Source organism: Calypte anna, chromosome 6, assembly GCF_003957555.1.
Source record: "Calypte anna isolate BGI_N300 chromosome 6, bCalAnn1_v1.p, whole genome shotgun sequence".
NCBI classification, from domain to species: domain Eukaryota; kingdom Metazoa; phylum Chordata; class Aves; order Apodiformes; family Trochilidae; genus Calypte; species Calypte anna.
The window spans coordinates 7,698,786-7,721,011 of NC_044252.1; the positions used below are offsets into that span (position 1 = coordinate 7,698,786).

The window sequence follows — 22,226 nt, forward strand, 5'->3', positions numbered from 1 at the left end:
ATTACTCTGTTGAACTACAGAATATCTAGTAGTAAAAAGTTCATTTTCTTATATTTTCTCTCTATCTATAAATAAAATGGTATGTTGCATGTGCAACTATTACAGCAGCACAGGTGTAATAGTTGTAGTAGATAAATAGTCATTTTTAAAATCAAGGTTATCATAATTGCTGGTATTGTACACCTTTGGGCAATTAGCAAGTGATTTGCAGTAATTTCTGTTATAGAAGCTTCAGCCTGACAGCTTTTTACCCACTGATGAAATGAAAACAGTGGCTTTACAAAGCCACTTTGTGGAATTATTTTTCCAAATGTCACCTCCTGGTGTTCAGCTAATGCATTGTGATGATCTGGTTTTAAAGCCAAGCTTTCTATCTGATATATAGTAAACTGGTTACTGGTTACATTTTTCATCAGCCTTGCTTATTAGAGATGAAAAAACCTCCCTGCTGCAGTTGCTAAGACTTCTGAAGTACTGTGTGATTTTAAACTGCCATTTATTTGCTGTTTGAGAGTAACTTTGTGTGCTATATTAAATTACTAACTGTGAGTGAAAAATGAGATGTAACATTTTGTTGATAATTATGGGGTCTTTTCAGAGACAACTCAAAATTCTAAGTTTCTTATTCACTTACTTAAAAAGGCAACAGAAGTTCTGCTGTGGTACAGAAAGAGCTGCCAGTGATACGTGTTTGCTGTTCAAGAGACTTTGTTCTCTTGGGAGTGTAGTTTGCCACCAATAAAGCTGGTGATAGCTGGTGACCTGGGACAGTCAGCTGAGCTGACTGGAAAAAGTGATTTTATTCACATTTACAGAATAAAAGAAACAAGGAATTCAAGGCTGGAAGGTCTAGTTACATGGTGCTACTGCCCTTTACCCCAGTCTGATCAAATGTTCATAGAATCATAGAATCATAGAATTGGCTGGGTTGGAAGGGACCTCAGAGATCATCGAGTCCAACCCTTGAACCACCGTTGCGGTTGCTAGACCATGGCACTGAGTGCCACATCCAGTCTCTTTTTAAATATCTCCAGGGACGGAGAATCCACCACTTCAGTGGGCAGCCCATTCCAATGACGGATCACTCTTTCCGTAAAGAAATTCTTTCTAATATCTAACCTAAACTTCCCCTGGCACAACTTAAGTCCATGCCCTCTTGTCTTGTTGAAAGTCGTTTGGTAAAAGAGCCCAACCCCCACCTGGCTACACCCTCCTTTCAGGTAGTTGTAGAGAGCGATGAGGTCTCCCCTGAGCCGCCTCTTCTTTAGGCTGAACAACCCCAGTTCTCTCAGCCTCTCCTCGTAGGGTCTATGCTCGAGTCCCTTCACCAGCCTGGTTGCTCTCCTTTGGACCTGCTCCAGGACCTCGATATCCTTCCTGAACTGGGGGGCCCAGAACTGGACACAGTACTCAAGGTGTGGCCTCACGAGGGCTGAGTACAGGGGCAGAATCACTTCCTTGGACCTGCTGGCAATGCTGTTCCGGATACAGGCCAGGATGCCATTGGCTTTCTTGGCCACCTGGGCAATGTATGTTACTGGTATGCAGGTGTGCTATTGCCTTGAAGTGCCTCTGGTTTTGGTGGTTCTTCTGAAGGAAGTGGAGACTGGCAATGTGGAGTTAATAGCTTAGTTTTCTACTTTGAACTAAATTGAGAAGGAGAAGACCAGGCAGGTTGAGAAGGAGTGAAATTGGAGATGAAAATAGGAGCCATCCCGGGAAGAAGAAATGTAACAACCTCATGCAGCAAGTACGGAAAAACTGAAATGGAAAAAACAGATGTGAAGAAGGATTGTTCCTGTCACAAGGCATCTCTCAACTGATGGTTCAGTTTGTCCAAATGAGGCTGCTCCAGTAAGAGAGAAGAAAATTTTGTTCCCTTAATAGGTCATGGGTGACTAGATGGGACTGTGGTGCTTGAGTCCTACGAGTATTAGGCTAAGTGTAGCACAAAATTGTAGAATATCAAAATTACTGTTTTCATTAAGAGTGAATTTTAGTTGTCTGTTTGGTTTTATTGTTAATTGTGGAAATACCTAATGCATATTAGAATATTTTTTTTTAAGTAAGAGCAGCACTGTAGTTGATGTTAGTGTCATAAGGATCACCTTTCTTATAAAGACCTAGTAGGTGATGGCTTGGATGATCATGGTTACTGACCAAGTAACTTCTTGGCAAGGGAATGAAAAAGTAAAGTGGTTTCAACTGCTCAAGACTGCTTCAGAACTGATGCATGAATAGAAGAATTGAGGAAGTATGTTTTAGATGAAGTAATCTTTCAGTGAAAGACATAAATATACACTTTATGAATAGCTTTACTTTCTGCATATTAAATCTGTTTTAAGGTAACATCTGAAATTATGTATTACATGGGGTGGTGATTTTTGTGTTGTGTTAGCAGCAGAATGTAAAAACCAAACAACCCCAAACTTCTTTAGAATAGTTGTTTAACATTTTTTTGGAGGCAGATGTCTTGGTAATTTTTTCCAATTAATGTTTTTGTCAGTGCTAGTTGTGTTTCTGAGCTATCTATATTTTTACACATCTGTGGCCTCTTCAGTCTGTTTTGCAGGCTTGATGTATTCATCATCTTTTCTGCTTCAGAGTACAGATTGTAGCCAATATGGTAGTGATTCAATCTAAGACAATGTAAAAAATTATTTTCATCTTTTCTCAAAACAGATTCCTGAGTTATTTGGCTCTTGAGTGGTAGTGTGCGTATGCACACATGTATTCTATTCCTCACCTGGGAAGAGGAGTTTTTATTTGGTTCTGATATAAAACACAGCTCTTAAAAATCCCAGACTTCCCTAGGATGGGAAAACCATTCTCTTTACAGATAGGCATATGGGAACTTACTCATAACAGTTCAGTGAAGTATTGTGTAGTAAGCAAAGACAGGCATATTTTGAATTATTTTCTTAATTCAAGTAAAAACGCACTTGGATATGGACCAGTAGTGGTGAGGCTGCAAAGTAGTTTATATTAGTGAGAAAGTCTGAGAAGTTTAATTTGCTGGTTTTCATGCCTAAGTATTATGGTAGTTTTCAGTTGCACAATAATATTAAACATATGGAGAAGAAAGGAATGTACTGTACGCTGTCAAACTCACCCTCTGATTACAGAAAGATTAATTTTGGTTAGGCCTGTTGAATTATTGCAACCATGAGACTGAAATGGGAATAACAAGATTATTGTAAAAAGCACTGATACTGGAAAAGATTAAGCAAGATTCCATCACCATGATGGTTAGGACTGGTGTTCTTTGAGGAATTTAGTTTAGCATTTTATATGTTCTGCAAAAAGTGTAGTGGGTTTTTTTTCTTATTTCTAGATGCATGTGTGAACTTCTATGACAGACCTCAGCTGGACTCTGGGCAAACAGGTGTGGTTTGTGAAGTACTGCTTGACCTGTTTCTCTGAGGAACTTCAGCTTGGAATAAGCTGTTCCAGTGTCCTGCAAAACTTGACTTGATAGTAATTTATTTTACTGGAATTTTCTTCTTGCACCTAAATTGAATGTGCAAAGACTGCATTTAGATGGTGCTGTTTTAATTTGAAAACAAATGAACAAAAGACCCCAGAGGAGTATTGATGCTCACTGTCCTCATCAGAAAGGTTGAAACCTTTTGGTCAGTGCTATGAAACTTCTGTTCCACTTGGGCAAATGGTAGCTGGTGAAGTTTAATGCAGTCAGGACTACAGTGCTAAAGGGTTCTTAAACCTTCATTTATCCGGTGAATTCAGGGAGCATTTGCTACATCACAAATTTGAACCTAGGCTTTGCATTCTGCCAGCAAAGCCTCTTTTATCACTGTAGCATTCTGTGCCTGTATCTTCTAAACATGTTCTCTTTAGTACTTTTTTTCCTACTTGTCCCAGTCCTGGTGGCTTCTGTTTCTCCAGTTTATCTCATCATGTGTTACTCTTCTGTGTGTCAGGGTCTTGTGCATTCCAGTCAGACTTCTTATCTTGCTTCTCTTGGCCCAAGCAGGCACTACAGTGAGTGGTGGAATAAGTTTCTGCTTATTTTATTTCCAGGAAATAAAATATAAATATAATAATATAAAATAAGATTAAAATAATATAAAATAATAATAAAAATATAAAGTATAATAAAATAAAATACTTCTGGGTGTCTTTGTGTGTCAAGTGCAACAGCAAAGTTCTGCAGATGGAATCGTTATGGAACTCTGGTACCAAATCCACTGAGCTTTTTTAGGTAATCAGGGAAACCAAAGACAATAGAATCCCTACTAGTTTAGGGGACATAACAGGTAGAAGACTTAGTACTCTTTTTCTTAACAATACTGTTGTGTGGATGCTGGTAAGCTGGAAGCATATTTCAGAAAAACTGATTCTTAGAGTAGAATTTGTTCTTTTTGACAACGTAAGATTCAAGTGTGGCTATGGGCTGGAGAAGGTCAGTGTAGAAACATGCATTCTAGAAGTTATCTAATTTAAAAATGTGATGAGAACTGCATTCTCAGTATTTTGTATGGAAATTCAAATATTTTAAAATAAAGCAGCAAAATAAAATAACAGTTGCTGAAGTTGTGTGCTTTTCTGCTCAGAGTACAGTGATCAAAACGTATGATACAGCTTGTAGGGACTGAGTATTTCTAAATACTAATAATACCAATATTCAGTGGATTACTTTAACTGCTTTTACTAGCTGTACGGTTAACTACCATAGGCAGTGAATTACAGTATAATTTTCAGTAAGTTTATTTAACTTTAACTTTTAAATTTGACTTTTTTTAACCCATCGGTTCTGTGGCCTAATCAGATTTTCATTTCTGCTATGATGATGCCTCACTGCTAGTTTTTAGACCAAGAACATCTAAAGGAGCTGCTGCTCATTCATCCCCCTTACCTGACTACAATAGAACTGAGCTAATTCATTTATTCATACTTTTTTGTTGTTGTTTTCAATTATATCATATCCAAAAGCAAAAAGCACTTAAAGCATCTGGAGCAAATTACACACTAAAATCTATATCACAAAAACATTCAATAGCTTGATGTAAAAAAGCATTGTGTGGGTGGTTACATAGCAATAAAATACAAGATTTATAACCTATGTACAGGAATGTGTTTTTTTTTTTTCTTACATAATTAGCAAATGCTTTTTAATTGTTCTTTAAGTTACTTGTGTGAAACATGGTGATTGACTTCACTAACAATTTGTTGTAGACTTTTTTCTCTTTTGTGTAGGGTATATAGATAGTGGTTGTATTTAGAGTTTTCCCTTTTTCATGATGAACATTTCAAAATGACACTTATTTCAAACTAGTGTATATTTTTGCTAGAAATTGTGCAAAGATTTTGTTTCAGCAAAAAAATTTAAACTGGAATTCTTAAAAAGTATATCTGCATAAGCTAGGAGGATGAGGACCTCTGTAATGTGTTTTGTTATTGAATACTGAATATTTGAATAATGGGACTTCTCCAAGTTGCCCGCAAGGGTGATTATTTTTTAATAATGCTTTCTAGTGATAAATTTATCTTTTCTTGTAGATAAAATACAGAATTTGAATGAAGATAATGAGAAGAACAGTCATTTCATCTATGAGAATGCTGAAGATAGTAACAAAACCAATGCTGGAACTACAGATGCTTCTGGATGCAACATTGAAGCCAAGGACTTGCCTGATTCTTGGGACTCCCGCGTTGGAAAAGCAGGAGATTCTTCATCAGAACCATCTCAGACGAAGGGGCCGTTAAGAACTCACTTGTATGCATGGGAGGATGAAACTGAAGACTCCAAAGCTGGGGAGTTCATATTAGATTTTGACAACGAACATGTCTCAGAGATGAAGAGCAAGGATGAGGAGTGTGATAAAGAAGATACTGAAAATCCAAAGGAAGCCATTAGTGAAGAACTTTTGCAAACTATTCCTAGGCCGAGCAACTGTAGGACATATTGTCGATCCAACAAAGCAAAACCACAGGGGGCAACAAATTTTGACAAGCTGATGGATGGCACTAGTCAGTCTTTATCCAAAGCAAACAATGAGTCAAATAATGATGGCCTGAACCCAGCAAGAAAAGCTTCTTTAAGTAGTGGGACCAGTTGTAGAGGGACAGTTGGACGGACTAGAGACTACACTGTTCTTCATCCATCTTGCTTGTCTGTTTGTAATGTTACTATACAGGACACCATGGAACGAATTGATGAATTTACCACAGCAGCTCCTACTGACCTGGGGGAAGCAGGACGCTTAAGAAAAAAAGCAGACATTGCTACTTCAAAAACCACAACCAGGTTTCGACCAAGCAATACCAAATCCAAAAAGGATGTCAAATTAGAGTTTTTTGGGTTTGATGATCAAGATGAGGGAGGGGGAGATGAAGGCGCCTCTAGAAGTTCTGGGAGTTCCAATTACAAAATTAAATACTTTGGGTTCGATGACTTGAGTGAAAGTGAGGATGAAGATGAAGAGTGGCAGGTAGCAGAAAGAAAAGCTAACAAAAAACGAGGTAGAACCGCACCATCTTCTTCACAACAGTCAACCTCTGATGGCAATGAAAACTGTTCCCAGGATAGCCAAATCAGTACTAATGCAGGTAAGCAGAACTCTGCTGGAATACATATTTAACATTTAAATTGAATTCACCTTTATATTCTTTTTACAGCATATTAAGAGTTTGTTGAACAGTAGGCTGAATCAGAAATCTAAAAGTTAAATCTGCTTATTTCTGCTTTTGTCCTGTCTGATGTTTCACAGCCATCTTGAAGCCTGTTTTTTTACCCCTTAATTTGCTGGCAGAGGGTGGAATTGGTTTTGCTTTTTGAAAATAATCTTCTTAGCTTTTTGATGTGTTGAGCTTACGGTACCTGTGCCTGAAAGGTAGATATCTTTCCCTAGAAGCTCCACATCAACTTTACAGAGCTGAGTGCAGGAATTTAAGTAGCTCTTTGAGATATGAAATGTCTTGTGATTATTTGTAGATCCAGATGTGTTTGTAGATAGGTTGAACCTTTCTCAGTTTCCATCTTTTCTAAGGCTGCATGGCTCGAGAAAGAGGCTGTGGAAAGCATGGAGTGCCAGTCAGATGACTGGCTTTGGTTGTGCCTCTGCACATTGAATTGCTGCTTTTGCTTCCAGTTTTCAGGTATCTCCATCTTCTGTACAGGTGGTACACTTGTGTGTATGTTTATGGATACAGACATCTGAGAAAACTGTTGAGACAGGATTTTCTGAGGAAGTTCTGGTTCAAGAAATGAAACTTGCATGGTGACTGGTTGGGTCCCTCCTAATGCCTTTCATCAATGTGTTGGTGAAGAAGAAAAGGAGTGATTTTGCTGAAAGGCTTCTTTTAGCTTTCCCTTTTTGAAAAAGTCTTAATTCTAAAGAATCATGCAAGTTGGAATAAGTATTTTAGCACACTGCTGCTGTTCTAGAGAACTTTTTGGTCATCCATTTTGGAGCATGAAGCATGAGAAGTTTTTAACCATTCATTGAAGTTGATACATTTTAAAGACTTTCTCAAGATATATAGTTCATTGTGATGAGGAGGATTCAAGTGTAACCTTACAAATGTTGGAGAAGCTGTTTTTTCCTACAAATAACCTTTGCTACTGTAATCTAGAAATAAAATTTCATATGAAAAATTGTTCAGTTTAAATCACAGTGGTTTCTAAAACCAGAATAGTCTCTAAACCTTTAAATCTTAGGTAAATGTAACTGCACTTGGTTTGTTTTTGTAAAATTTAACTATTACGAAATACTTGCATTCCAGCCTCTTTGGAAAATGAGTTTAATTTACAAGTCTGCTTATGAAATACTCCATCTGTGTCCCTTTCTCTGACAAGTCTTTGTGCAGCCATTTATTCCAAGAAAAAAATTCCTTACACAGTGCAGCTGAGGTGCTGCCCATCAAATAATCCTTTCAGCTGCTGTTCTCTAGAATCTCAAAATATCTACAGTTTGCATGCAGCACTGCATTCATCAAGGAAGCCATTATACTCTGAGGTATCACAGATTATTTCTCTAAAATACTTTCCTAAGAAATTCCCATAGCACAGGTAGGTGTACATTTGTGTTTATTTTTAGTTTGTTAAAAATATTTCCCTACTTCTCAGGTAAGAAACACCTCAGTGCCTCCTCTGAGAGATACTTCCCCTTTATTTTTCATTTCTTTTGCTCATTTGCTTCCAACTTTGTGCCACTGTAGCATGATGAGATTTGACTTACATTTTTTCCTGAAAATTGAAAGGATTACTTGAAGTTATTTCCTTCACTTGCAGCACATTCTCTAGGTTAGTCCTGTACTACAGATTATAAAGGTAGGGAGACTGATGTTGCCAAGGAATCTGTAGGATTACTTGATATATTTCATGCTGTCTTCTCTCAGACTTTTGAAAACTTAGAGCATCATGATCACTCAGAACAGCCTTATTAAGGTCCTTAAAGTCATGCTGGGAATTTCTCAGGGTCTTTTGGATCTAAGCCTGAAGTTGCCTGAAGTATGACATTACTGTGAGGTATTATATACTCAAAAAAAAAAACCCAAAACCAGACTTCTGCATCCATGGAAAATACTGCTTTTGAAGATGAGACTTAAAAAACCCTTTCAGCACATCCTGCACACTAAAATGCTTTTCTGAAGTTCCAAACAGTACTGAGAGGTGCTAATGCTACTGTAGTCCTGTGTGTGCTGTTCTTTTTTTGTATTAGTGAATAAATCCACAGATAAAAATCCAGTATTCCTCTTGCTAGACTGCCTCCCTGAATTCTAGGCCTAGAAATTCCCAAGACTGATGACAGTGTTTGTAAGGACTGTTTTATGGCATAGTCAGTTCTTAAAAAAATTTTGATTTTTAAACCATACTAATACAGTTACCATAATCTAGACCTGGTTTTATGAAATGTATTATAAAATCTTTGTATAAAACATTACACAAAGACTTTGTAAGTGCACTGAAAATGGACTATTCCTTCCAGTGTAGTAGTTCACAGTTTGGGGAAAGTAAGTTTGATGAGACATATTTCAGTGTTTCTGCAAATGGGTTTAAGAAAGCACTAAATGGTCAATCTTGTTAGTATAGAAAAAAACTGCAAAGTATGTAAATTAGATTTTAGTTAGACTTTCACTGAATGTTTTTTCTATTGTTCACTTATACTATAGGCTTGCCTGCTGAAATAGTTAAGTACCAAAAAACCAAGCAAAAGCCAAACAAAAACTCAAACCACAAGATACTCCAGCTTTTAAATTTTTAAGTTCTTTTTAATGAAGACACTGCATAACTTTCTGAGTATGAGATTTTTGGTGAAGATTGTGTTTTAACCAGTGCTGTCCCCTTTTTTTATTATTTTAAAAATTTATTTTTTTATTTTTATTTTTTTTTTCCCCATTAGACCCCATTGCAGTCTAAATTTCTCTCAGTATTGGTTTAGCAGCCCAGTGAAGTAAAAGCCTCCTTTCACTCCTGAATGTTACAGCTGTAGTCTGCCAGAATGCCAGGGGCAAAAATACTGGTGATGCTTTATTAGATCCAAAACAGTACCTGTATCCTTATCCTGGCCAGAGCACAGGGTGACTGTAGTAAAGAGCAACTTTTAATACCAGAGGAAAATTGCTTAAATACTCAACTGTGTTAATCAATGGGGAGTTGTATCAAAGAGAAATCTGAACTAATGGCAAAAACCAGTAAGGCTTAACCACATAAAAATTCCAGTTTCAGCTTTGAGGAGCAAACCTTTAGCTTTGGGATGTTGTTACACTTCTGCAAGTAACTGTGCTATCAATTTGCTTCTGTCTTATTGTAAAGGTCCTGCCAAGGCTGCCAGTAGTTTGGGTGGTCACTAAAATGTCTAAATTTTTATTTCTGAACTTGTAGTTTCAAAATGTTTTATTTCCTACCTGTTCAAGTGGGATGCCTAGGACTATGTTAATGCTTATCTTATTACATTTCATTTTGGCTAATGACAGTAAAAGTGTTAGAGAAGATGGCAGGCATAAAAGAAGAACAGAAAAAGCTGACTAAAACAAAACTTTTCTGTATCTTTATGTAGATTGATATAAACAGGGTAGAGCAGCTACCCTGAAACCTTCCACTGAGAGAAGGTATAAAGATCTCTCTAACATGCTTGTTTTTACTACTGTTGTAATGATGAACTACAATATTCCTGATATAAGTGACAGTGGTAGTTGTCCTGTTACTGCACTCTAAGTATTGCATCTTAGCCTTTTACTTTGTACATCAGTTCTTATATAGAACTAACCCCTTTTGTCATGAATTCGTTTTCCTTTCAGTGATCAAGATGAGATTTTTGTAATCTTTATGGATAATAAAATAGTTGTTGTTTGTCAGCATCTATCACTCAGTTCATTTCTGATGAGCAAACTTGCTCTACTTTTTTTCTTCCTTTGCATCTCTTCAAAAACCAAATCACCTTAATTAGGTAAATATTTTTATCTAGTTAAGAGTTCCTCAATTGCAGTGTCTTGTTGGGACTTAAAAATCTTCTGCAGAAATACCCTCAGGCACAAAACTGGGTTGTTTCTCCTCTGGAAATTTACTGTGGTGGTGGCTTCTGCTTGGTCTTTGAACGTCTTTCAAGTTCAGTCGAGACAGGCATGTTACACCAAATATTATAAATGTCTTGAAAATGGCTGAGAAAAGGCCTTACATGCTCCCATATTGAGAAAAAGGCCTCGTTTTCTGTGAGGTGGGGGGGAATAAGGGGGAGTAGAAATATCCATGAAAGGGAGAGGTAGTGGAAAACAAGCTTTGTTAGTGTCAGTGCTTACCAGACTTCTCCTGTCTTTGCCTGGTTAAGTGAATGTTAATAAAAGGCTTTTCCCCCTCACCCTATTCAGTTTAGATTTGAAAATCTGGTGAAGTTTGTATGCAGAGTGCTTTTAGCATACCTGGAGGGCTACAAACAGCATTGCTCAACTAAAAGCATTCCAGAATCATAGAAGTGTCTGATATGCTAGCAACATCAAAAAATGCAAAATTATCCCGTTGTAAGTAGGAGTTGAAATGTCTTTATCAGGAAGTTTCTGTGAATATAAAATGGCCTAATTTAAATGGGGTGATTCAAGATCATATAGGAGTCAAACAAAGATACTGAGGTGATTTAAAATTTATGGCTTAGTTGGAACAGAGCACTACAATAATTATGTATCACAATACCAGCTCCAAATCTTAGTGCAAGGTACAAATTGTATTGATTTGGTGGATGAGAACGCATCTTTCTTTTCTAAAACAGCTGGCATGTGTGTAATTACTGAAGTCAAGTGAGTAACTTTTTAGCTTTTAATCTACAATGGGAATGTCCAGTTCTCTTAGTTTTACTTTCCTTGGCAATTGCATTCAGGGCCTGGCTTTTTCAAAAGTATTTCAAGATTTGTAAGGATGCGTATGAAAGCAATTTTGATTTAACTCCTTTAATTGGTAAGTTCCATCAAAGGATTAAGTTAACTTTTATATAGTTTTACTTTGTTTTAAGTTAATGGGAATTGGTCTGTGATATTCTTTTTCTTTTAGTCTAACTTTGTCAAAATATCTGTTAAAGTCAGCTATTTTCAGAGTGGGGTTTTTTCATCTTCTAAACTGAACTAAACTGAAAATCAGTGGGCTGGGATATGAGAGGCTGGTTCTGAAAGGTGCCTTGCAGTGGTCGTACTGCCTACCCTGGTTCTCCTGAGGCCATTGGAGTTTACTGCCATTTAGGAAACCTTTGAGCCTTTTTCAAAGAATACATATATCCCCCAGACTAGGTTAAGTTTTGGGTCCTTGAAAGTGCTGTTAGAAATTTGCTTACCTAATAGCCTCCTTTCCTAGGCACTTGGCCAGTCCTCCTCACTGGATTTGAGTGCATGTGGGATTAGAGTAATTGATCAAACCTGCTTATTTTGCAGTGTAGTTTTCAAATAAAAGCAGCTTCTCTGGAATAGATTGGTGTTCTGAACTGTTTATCAGGTGACACAGTGCTTCTCTATGCCTGTCATTATTTCTGTCTTCAAATTTATTGTAACTTCTGGTTTGTGGCAAGTGAAAGAACATAAGCTGTCTTTAAGGGAGACCAAACCTGAGTACCAGAACTACTGGTAAGGCAAGTATTGAATACACTGAAAGAACCAGTAGTTCTTTTTGGCTGACTCCTTTCTGAGCTGACAACTATTTTTTAAATACAATTTATAGGAGAATAAATAAATAGACTGCCTTCATGAGAAGTGAAATGGGATAAATTCTTCAGTCCTCTAATTGTACTGGGATGTCATCTTTTAAAACTTTTAATCTTACACTTTTGGGGAGCCCCATTTACTGTTTAATTCACTTCTGCTCCGAGTTGTAGCTGTAAGCAGTAAGTCAGCACATGTGACAGATGCACGGGTATTCACAGGAGTATAAAATGGGAAATAATAATGTGAAACTTACACAATGGGCAAGAGGTGCTGTGTCATTGTGACCATGTACCTTGATATGTCTTACCTGCAATGACAGTCCAGTCAGTAGACCTGAGCTCCATTCTGAACTGTTTGTCTTCAAAGCTGTTTTTTCTGCTGAAGATTATTATACAATTTCAGAGGCTCTGCATGAGGAAATGTCAGATGCAAGAAATCCTCTAGCAGTTCAACAGCTTTCAAAATGGTTGTTTCATACCTTTATTTACCTTTTACAGATCTAGAGTTTTCAGAGGATGCATCTGGTGTGCCTGAAAGCAATAAGAAGACCACAAACAAACAAGGTGATAAATCTAAAGAAAACACCAGGAAGATTTTCAGTGGGCCAAAGCGGGTGAGTAACAATGCTGAGACCAAGTTCTGGTTTTAAGTAACTCTTCAGTTTTGTTTTCCCAGTTTATATCTTCACTTGAGATAATTTCATGGCTTTTTAGACTATCTGGTAAAGTAAAACCTTCAAGTGTAAACTTTTTGTATGAATTTCCCTTTTCAGGTGCAAGTCTGGGGATGCACTAGAGGAATGTGCAACCTAGATGCATTCCTCTCAATGATTTTTAAAGCAAAGCACCATTACATGTTGTGTGATTTGGTTTTTTTCTTCTCCCTTTGCTCAGAAATATATAATAGGACTGAACTTTTCTGCAAGCTTCAAATTTGTTATTGGTGTGGTCTTTATAAGGACAAGTGTATTCATAGCATGTGGAAAAATGTAATTTCTTTTTAATTAAAAAAAAGAAAAGCAGCCCCAGATCCCCCCCTGTATACCCCAGTTGTGTATTCAGTATGAATTTGCCCTTTGACACTCTGAATGGAGCTTATTCATTTTGTTGATGCTAGGTGTGGTTTGTCTTACCTGTTATTACAGGTTGCTCAGTATTTAGAGGCTTTTAAAAATGTGCATACAGTGAAAAGGGTGTTTAACTATTAGGTGAAAGTTTGCAGTAGTGAGATCCATGCAATCTCTGTTAAATTAAGTTTTTATGACTTGATAGTCCAGGATGCTTAAGGCATTTTCATTTTCTTTTTGCATAACACCTTACCATTGCCTGGCAAAGAGAGGAGCTGTCATTGTACTGTCATTATACTGTCACTGTAATCCAGAACTGTTGTAAAAAGAGAGAGGTAACTGAATGGGGAAATGTACTTTGTATTTCTCCTTTCCCTTTGAATTCCATAATTTTTGCAAGACCCAGTGGTTGCACATTAAAATACAAACTTGTGTGTGTACTCAGAATGTGTTCAGCAGCTTTAAGAATTAAAAAAAAAAAAAATCCTTCTTATTTTTCCTAGACAATTCTAATTATTAAATTGCATCCATAATTTCTCATAAAGGTAGCAGATTACTTATGATATACATGAGTTTCACTGGTCTTCCAGAACAATAAAATTTCTGTCTCCCTGGATGTGTTGATATATGATTGTTTTCCACTTAAATACGTGAATTTGTGGGTGGAGGATGGAGGAAAAGTTTACTTGATTCCTTAATACATGCAAGGGAGTATTTTCATTTGGGAGCACACATGACCAGTAAGTACTGTCAGTTGTAATGCCCTTTTGAAAAGATGTTTTGCTTCTTGTTGCTTCATGACTTTAGACAGAATGGGAAGGACTCAGCTGCTAACCCTTGCTTCCAGAGTTTGAAGTCAGGCTATTGGTAAGCAGGGAGGGTCTTTTCAGAACTGAAATGGTTATTTCTTGAAGAGGATAGTACCTCAGTTTCTGCTAATTAAATAGTATTTTTTTAAAAAAATCAGCTTCCTAACAGTGAAAGTGTTACCATAGACTGAGAAACAAGTAGAGGGAATGCAAATTTAACTGTACCTTTCATGCTGTATTTTTAAGCAGCATAAAAAAAGCTGTTGGTATTCCAGTAAATATGGATATTTTTGTAATGTTTAAATATTTATATGCTTCAAATACTGTTTAATTTAATGTATTTCATGTTACATTTTTATACTTGAAATGCCTGAGGATTAATACGAAAACTGTTTTAATTAATTTTGGATGTATATATCATGAAATTATGTAGGAAAAAAGCCTACTGCAATATCATACTACATGAGAGAAAATTATTTCAACTCCAGAATATTCTCAGTTGGAAATAAATTTGATTCCAGTGGGAAGCAGGGAAGGAGTCTTTTTGACCCCGGAGTGATATAATGGACCTAGAAGTAGGAATTGCTGTAGTTGCAATTCAGATTGTAAACTTCAGTTTTCTCTACTCATATGGCTGCTCCATGGAGTTATTAAAAAGGTTTGTAAAGCTTGTTTTGATGGTAATTAGAGATGCTGTAATTAATCTCTGTTGCATCTTTAAAGAGTTTTCATTATGGGAATGAAAAAAATGAACTAAAATTATTAACCTGACCATAACTATGTCATCTAGAAAAAATCCAAACCAGACCTCTGGAATTTCTTGTGCTGTCTCATCACCATTTTTTTGCCTTGTAGAAACTAGCAGACACATTATTAATGATTTTCTGCTAGGTGATGATGTTATGGCAGTTTGCATCACACTGAGCTGAGAAGTAAACAGTACTGTTACTCAGGAAGTAGCAGGTGGCACTGTTAAACTTCAGTAGGTTCAGAAAACAAGTATTTTTTCCAGTTTGTAGTTATCAGAGCTCTTGCCCATGTCTGTGCTTTTGAAACCTGACCATTGTACTCTAATGGTAAAAGTCCAGTTCTTGAAATTTTGAGTGTATGTAATGAAAGACTGAAGACATTGTTGACTTAGTGAATAGCAATATTTTTAAAGCCTGCCTCTAATGCAAAGAGTCTCACTGAACTCACTGGCTGTTCACACACACAGTAACGAGTATTAAGGCTGTAGTATGATAGGTATGTAAAGTCTCAACCAGAATTCTGCTTTTAAGTGAATTAAAGCTCTTTATCCTGAGTCTGACTTGCAGGAGAATATTATCTTCCATAGCAACATAATTATGTACTTACAGTACATAAATATTGGCATTACTTGACTTGCAAATTATGGGTGTGAGGCATACATGAATAACATCTGCAAAAGTTTGTTTGCAGCTGTTGACAATTTTAATTCAACCGGTTCAGTAACTCAAGCTCTAGCATGCAAGCCTGGGAACTCCATGGGGCTGTCATGTGCCCACCTCGTGGTCCCTTTGAGCTTAGTTCCCCTTCTACAGAAGAAACCAATTCTCAGATATCAGTCACAAACCAGTAAGGTATACAACTTTTTTGTTGCTGTGGTCCAAATCTACTCAGACTAAAGTTTTGAAAAGAGGGGCCATAAAAATTCTTTTCTGAGATTTCTTGTTCCTGCCCCTCTCGCCACAGATTCGGGCTAGAGTCAGCAACTAAGAGGAATCAGTTCTTGCAGAAATTATTGGGAATAGTTCCCCATGGTCTTATGCAGATGATGGATGCCTGGAAATAGGAATCTGTAAGAAAAGAAAAATTTATATTTTTAAGTTGGAGAACTGGTCTCTAGAGAGTTTAGTCCTCTAAAGTCCTCTAAACTCTCATGTTGAGCTCTGGAAAACCTGTCAGTTTTGTGACTGTGGAGAGGAACATTACAGCAGTGTGTCTCTTTTTTTTTCCCCTTGTTCGTCTCACATTGGGTTGTACAGGAAAAGGTATGGAAAAACTTCTTTGCCCTTAACTTTTGACTATCATAGCCTGTCCCTTGGAACACTCACTCAAGTACCTGGACCACAGAGTTCTCTATGCAGAGCACTTTCCTTGTTTTTAATAGTGGCATTGCTTCAGAGTAATTCCACTAGTGTGGAATTTGTCAGGAAAAGCTGAGATCTTCTTGTATTATCCATTAAAAAAAAACAACAAAAAACCACAAATCCCACAAATCCAACAAAACCCCAGCCTACTGTAAGGACTGTTTTTGCCTGAAAAAGACAAAAAATACTGGCAGAACTATTTGCTGAAGCTCTCCTTTTGCCCCACCTTCTCACTTGTGTTCCCTTTCTCCTTCCATGTCCCAAAGTTGTCTGTTGAACTAAATTGAACAACCCCTCTGTTTGTAAAAAAATATCCCACTAAAAGGAAACATTTAACATAAATCTCACTGTGGTTCGCTGGGAGTCTATAAACAATTGTATCTACTCAGCTGAGGGAACCAAAGAAGGAGAGATTAAGTTGTTTTAACCTGGTTAAGTCAACATTGCAACCGAGATGCTCACTAAACCAGCTGGTGTGAGCAGGATTAGGTGCATTACTTTGATCAAGTGACGTTAATGGAGATAGTCATGACAGTGGTGTTGAGTACATGAATGAAATCATTGCTGAGTTCAGACACAGCTTAGCTAGCAGACTGCTTCTGAACTCTGTGTCCAAGATAAAAACTAGACTCAGTCATAACTGTGTAGCCAATTTTATTGCTTTTCATGTTTTATTCAAGTTTTATGAATAACTGCTGTGTGTTGTGTCCAGCAAGGTACTGAAATGTATGCAAGATTTCTGAATGTGCCTTGTGGGCAGATGGGTTGGAGGGATGTGTTAAATAGTTACTGCATGAAGAGCACTGATTCCCAGTTACCAAGTGCTGAACCAGCAAAAAAAAAAAAAAAAAAAAAAAATTGTGTAATTTGGTTGGTCTGCAGCTAGTCCAGAGTTAATTGTTGAATTGCGAGTTTATTTTTCAGTCCTGTATGCAGTTCTTTTTCTGTGAGTAGGTTGTTTTCATAGAGTTGCCCCATTCCTGCTATAAATTTTAGGCACTGTGAGAAACTGTCATTGCTTGAAAATCTTATTTATGACCCTGTTGTTCCTAATAGGATTTGCTGTATTGTAAATTTAAGAGTATAATCTATGAGATTTTTTACTGCTTGATGGGGGCTTTTTCCACTCGTGCTTTGTGCCGACTGGAAGAAGCAATAAATACCAGTTTGAAAGAAATGCTGTGCCTAAATTTATTTAAAGTCCAAAGTGAAATACTTGTACCTGATCTTCTGAAAGTGTTTTGAAATTGAAGAAGTAGGAAGCCAGGCACGGCTCTTGGTTTGACTTAGTAATCTTACAGATAGTAAGACAATGACGTGGGGTGGGGGGGGAGGGGAGAGAAACCAGGCTATGCTGTGATCTGTAGTTTTCCACTTAGCTTGTATTATACTTTGCAGTAGATGTTTATCAAAGATACTCTGCAAGTAACATTTATTTTTGCTTACTTGCAAATGAATCTGCATTTCCCCCAATCAAATTTTTTTAAAGTTGGGGCTTTTGGCTTTTTTTTTTTCTTTGTGGTGAGTCTTTTAAAAAATATTTTAAGATTTAATGTATGTGACGACTCATCTGTCTTAAGTGTAGAACCTCAGGTGGTTTTATTAATGATTTTCCCATAGCTTATTTGTAGTGAGTAGTCCTGGAAAAGCAGCAGTGGGAGTATAATTCTAAAGCTTTGCTGTCAGTCATAGTCTTTTCGGTACATTTAATGGTAGTACCAGAGTGTACTAATCAGACTTAATTTTTAAAATAACTGCTTGTCTTTGTTGTGTAACCTTTAGGAAAAGAGTGTCCTACCAAAAAGATGAACAAAGCGTAACAAAGCATTTTTTCAGTGTTACTAAAATGCTGATACCACACACACTGAGCTGCTGTCTGCATCCTAATTTAGAATGTTAAAACTGCAGATTTTTGTGATAGGAAAGATTATTAGTTTACATTTGCTATTTTGACTCTGAGGAGTCGAGCTCAATTTTGACAATAAAAATACTGTGTGAAATGTCTTGTATCAGTTTAGTGATAAGCCACCGATCTGTTTCAGCAGCAGTTTGACAAACAACAGTGGTCAGATCTGACAAACTGTGACAGCAGTTGCTGCTTCTACAGTTCATTAATTTACTGGTTGTTGCTTCTGGCAGATGGTCACCCTACACCTGAAGTGAAGTGGTTTTAATGTTCAGCTGTTGGGTTGATGCACAAGAGATGAGCTGCCCTAGGTGCAATCCAGTTATAAGCAGTGGATGTATTTTAAGCAAGTTTTATATTGCTGGAATTAAAAGAATTTTTTAAAAAGCAAAAATATTATAAAAGGGAGGACTAAATCTCTTTTCTGATTAGTTGATTTATCAAAAACCAAAGCTTCATGTTGATACAGCTATTTCACTTAACCATTTCAAAACCAGTCTTTGGTAAGCATATTTATTTACACAGAATCACAGAATGTTTAGGTTGGAAGAGACCTCCAAGATCATCCACTCCAACCTTTGACTAACACCACAGTCAGCTACCAAACCATGTCCTTAAGGACCAGGTCCAAATGCCTTTTAAATGCCTCCAGGGATGGTGACTCCAGCACTGTCCTGGGAAGGCCTTTCCAATGCCTGACAACCCTCTCAGTGAAAATGTATTTCCTAACACCCAGCCTAAACCTCCCCTGGTACTGCTCCCATCCATTTCCTCTGGTCTTATCACAGTTTAATAATGAGCAGAGGCTGTTTCCCTCCTCACTCCAGCCTCCTCTGGAGGTAGTTGAAGAGAGCTCCAGGGTCTCCTCTCAGCCTCCTCTTCTCCAGACTAAACACCCCCAGCTCCCTCAGCTGCTCCTCACAGGACTTGTGCTCCAGGCCCTTAATGAGCTTTGTTGCCCTTAGTTTAATACTGGCTTCCTGGTGCTTACCATTTAGGGATTATTTTATTTTCCCATTGTTAATATAAATAGACCAAACCCAGTCCTTAATTTTAAGTTAGTAAGCAGGATCCTAATCGAAACTGGCAGACTTATAGATTAGTCACATAATTTGAAGTTAAGTAGCCCCTGTAATTTTACTGAATTGAGTTGGGACATATACCTTGAAGCCATCTCAGAAGGAAAGCAAATGCCAAGAGTTGCTCTGTTAATTTCAAGAGAATTGTTTGATGCTCATCAAAATTATTTTCCTCCCACTCCTTCATATTGAACTGTTGTGAAGAAGGGTGCATTCTGATACATGCCTAGCTCAGATGCTTTCACCTAGAAAAACTGAGTCCTCATCTGTTGCATTGTTGTTAGAAGTGCTTTTCTTTCCCTTTGCACTGTCAAGAAAAATGTTACCATTAAGTTTTAGGGTTTTTTTAATAGATTTGTTCCGAGGATGTGAAGCTCAGTGTCAAAGTAACAGGCTAAGTCCCCATAGAAGCAAGAGGAACAAATGAAAATAAGCATGGAAATCCTTCTCCCCTTGCATGCACTTAGACTTTTCTGAAATAGAAATATCAAGTTGAATGGGAAATGTTTAATGTCACAGTGGAAACTGTGTTTTGTACTTCCCACTCCTACTGATACTAACTTTTAAGCAAGACACAAAGATGCCTTTTTGAAACTACGTTCTCTCTTGCATTTTTGCATTGCCTTCCCCCCATCAGTTACGTAGTTCCCAGTAATTAACTCAGTGTTTTAGTAATTAAGCAACACGGGATAACAGTATAGGATAAACATTACATTGCACAAGGTGTTGGTCCTGTAGAAAGTTCTAAAATAGTGAAAAATGCTCAAAGTGATTAAAATACTCCAATTTCATTTGCCATTGGGAACTTAATTTATATGCAGATGAATATGCAAAATTGTCTTCACAGCTCCCATGTAATGTATGAGTGTGGTTGGTTCATTCAGCTCTGGCTGTACATACATGAAATAATAGTGCATGAGCACATCTTGAGAAGGAAAGAGTTGGTGCTGAGGGCCCAGTGTCCCCACTATACACATCCAGAAGTTATTACTTTGAATTAGCTTTATTCTCATCTGCTTTAGGGGATGCCCAGTACCAGCTGGCATGAGGTAGGTGCTCTCTGGAAGAGCAACTTCAAGGTTGTTTTGATAAGAAGGGAATTGGGGAAGCACAGTCAGGGACTTGGTGATGAAAACCAGTGTTGTAACTGAGAACATTTGGAAGATATATTTGCAAAATGTTTCTGTGATCCAAATGGAGACATTTCTGTGGGCAGGTACACACGGCAACCAAATGACCTTTGGAATTTTGTTGCTGTTGTGCTTTTGTAAGACTTTTCTGTTAATTTTTTAGTAAATGAGACTAACAGGGTGGCACGAGGTGATGTGTGTATGTGTGTGTCTGACTTTATGTAAGAATGAAGTAGGCAGGAGTCTTGTCTAACAATCTTTACAAGACTGTGTTTGTGATAGTGCAGTTACTTGCAGGTAGATGCAGATATCTAAACTATTGTACTCTGTCACTTTTAATTAGACTTAACATAGGTTTCAGTCCAAATTAATAACCATGTGCCTTTTGTGATGATCAGTTTTGAGTACACTGGGTGTAAGCAGCATATAGGACACCATTAGCTATTTTCGATATGAAACTAATCTCATGTTTATCTAATTGTCCTGTTGCTTCATATTAAATGTCTCAGTTGGATTTTTGACCCATTAAAATCAGTTGGATTTTAAAATTTTAAAATTCAGTTGGATTTTTGACCCTGTTAAGCCCTGTAAGCTGCCTTTTGAGCTTCAGGGAAGAAAAATAATTTTGCAGTTCTTCAGAAATCTGTTGCAAGAAATGCTTCAGTGACATTTTGTTCTCTGTGTTACGTGCTGCTGCTACTCTTCGACCTGTTCTGACTAACAACTTTTAGTTGTCTAGGTATGTGTGCATAGTGGTTTTTTTTGTGTACTGCATCAGGTGCTATAGCAGCTCATGATTAAGTAGTCCATGGCACCCAGAGGTCAGTTAGTGTCACTAATGTATTGCTGTGATCCAAATAGTGGAGAATTGGTTCACATTTTGAGTACTAAATAACTGACTTCATCCTGGTTTGCTTCTGTTAATGTCTGCTGGAAACTGCTGTCTTACCTAGAGTCCAAATTAACTTTTCTTTTGGTGTGAAATACACGTGGCTCAGCCTGAACTGAATTGTTATTCCATCTTCCTGTTTTGAAGTGTGATTTCTTTTTCTTTGCTTTGACTGGATGTTCATTTCTTTCCCTTTTGAAAAGAACCAGTCCATTATGAATATTTCTGTGCCGTATAACATAGTTGTTCCTTTTTTCTTCAAAGTGAGGCATACAGGGCAGAGTCACACTCTTTGTGATTATGAATACTGAGTATTTTTGTTATTGGGGGTATTTGGAACTTATTTGTAGTTTTGATGAGCACCTGGCATATACAGTCTGAGTGAATGCCTTTCAGATATAAATAATGCATTTACCAGGATATCTGTTTAAAATGTTTTAGGGTTTTCTTTTGCAATTGTCTTCTAACTTGGATAGCTGCAAATAGCTGCTGTCTATTGTTTTGCCAGTATTTGCAGCATGACTCCTGTCCCTGGCTCTTACTTGCTCCTGTTCTGATATCTGTGAGTGGCAGGCAGTGCAGCATCAGTATGTGCAGAGTGTCAGCTCCTGAAAATTGCAACTTCGAGGCTTTCAGGGATGGGAGGATAAGTGTGACCCATAGTTTATGCCGTTTGGAGATGATGTTGTAAAACTGACAGCCCTGTGCATTCTGTAAAACCCTTGGCATTAGTTCTGGTTTTGCATCCTACTTCATTCCCCAGAACCTGATGCCGAGTGCCACACTTTGTACCCTCACTTGCTCACTGGCACCTGTGTGTAAACAGCTGTCAATTCTGCTGAATAGCAGAAGAGTTTCCTTTTTTCGTACCTATAGAAGCCCTTACAGCTGATTAGTATTGCAGAACTTATTTGCCTTAAAAACACAGATTTCAAAGGAGTGAGGTACTTCCACTTTCATGTGTTCTAAGTTAATCTTGAGAGGAAGAATTCTTAAAGAAATGTCTGCAATTGAATAATTGCAAGGTTGTCTTGTCCTTAACAGAAAGTAAGTTTCTTGAGTGACTGCTCCTTAAGTATAAGTGTTAATTCT

The 22,226-nt window shown here is 37.4% G+C and overlaps 1 protein-coding gene across 3 annotated transcripts in view; it reads left to right on the forward strand.

The window, feature by feature from the left end:
* Positions 1–22,226, forward strand: part of WAPL (WAPL cohesin release factor) — a 141,895-nt gene that overhangs the window by 89,042 nt on the left and 30,627 nt on the right. For all 3 annotated transcript variants that reach the window (XM_030452780.1, XM_030452779.1, XM_030452781.1), the window contains exons 3-4: positions 5,521–6,570; positions 12,642–12,757. In XM_030452780.1, coding sequence (XP_030308640.1) covers positions 5,521–6,570; positions 12,642–12,757 — 1,166 coding nt within the window. The remainder of the gene's footprint in view (positions 1–5,520; positions 6,571–12,641; positions 12,758–22,226) is intronic.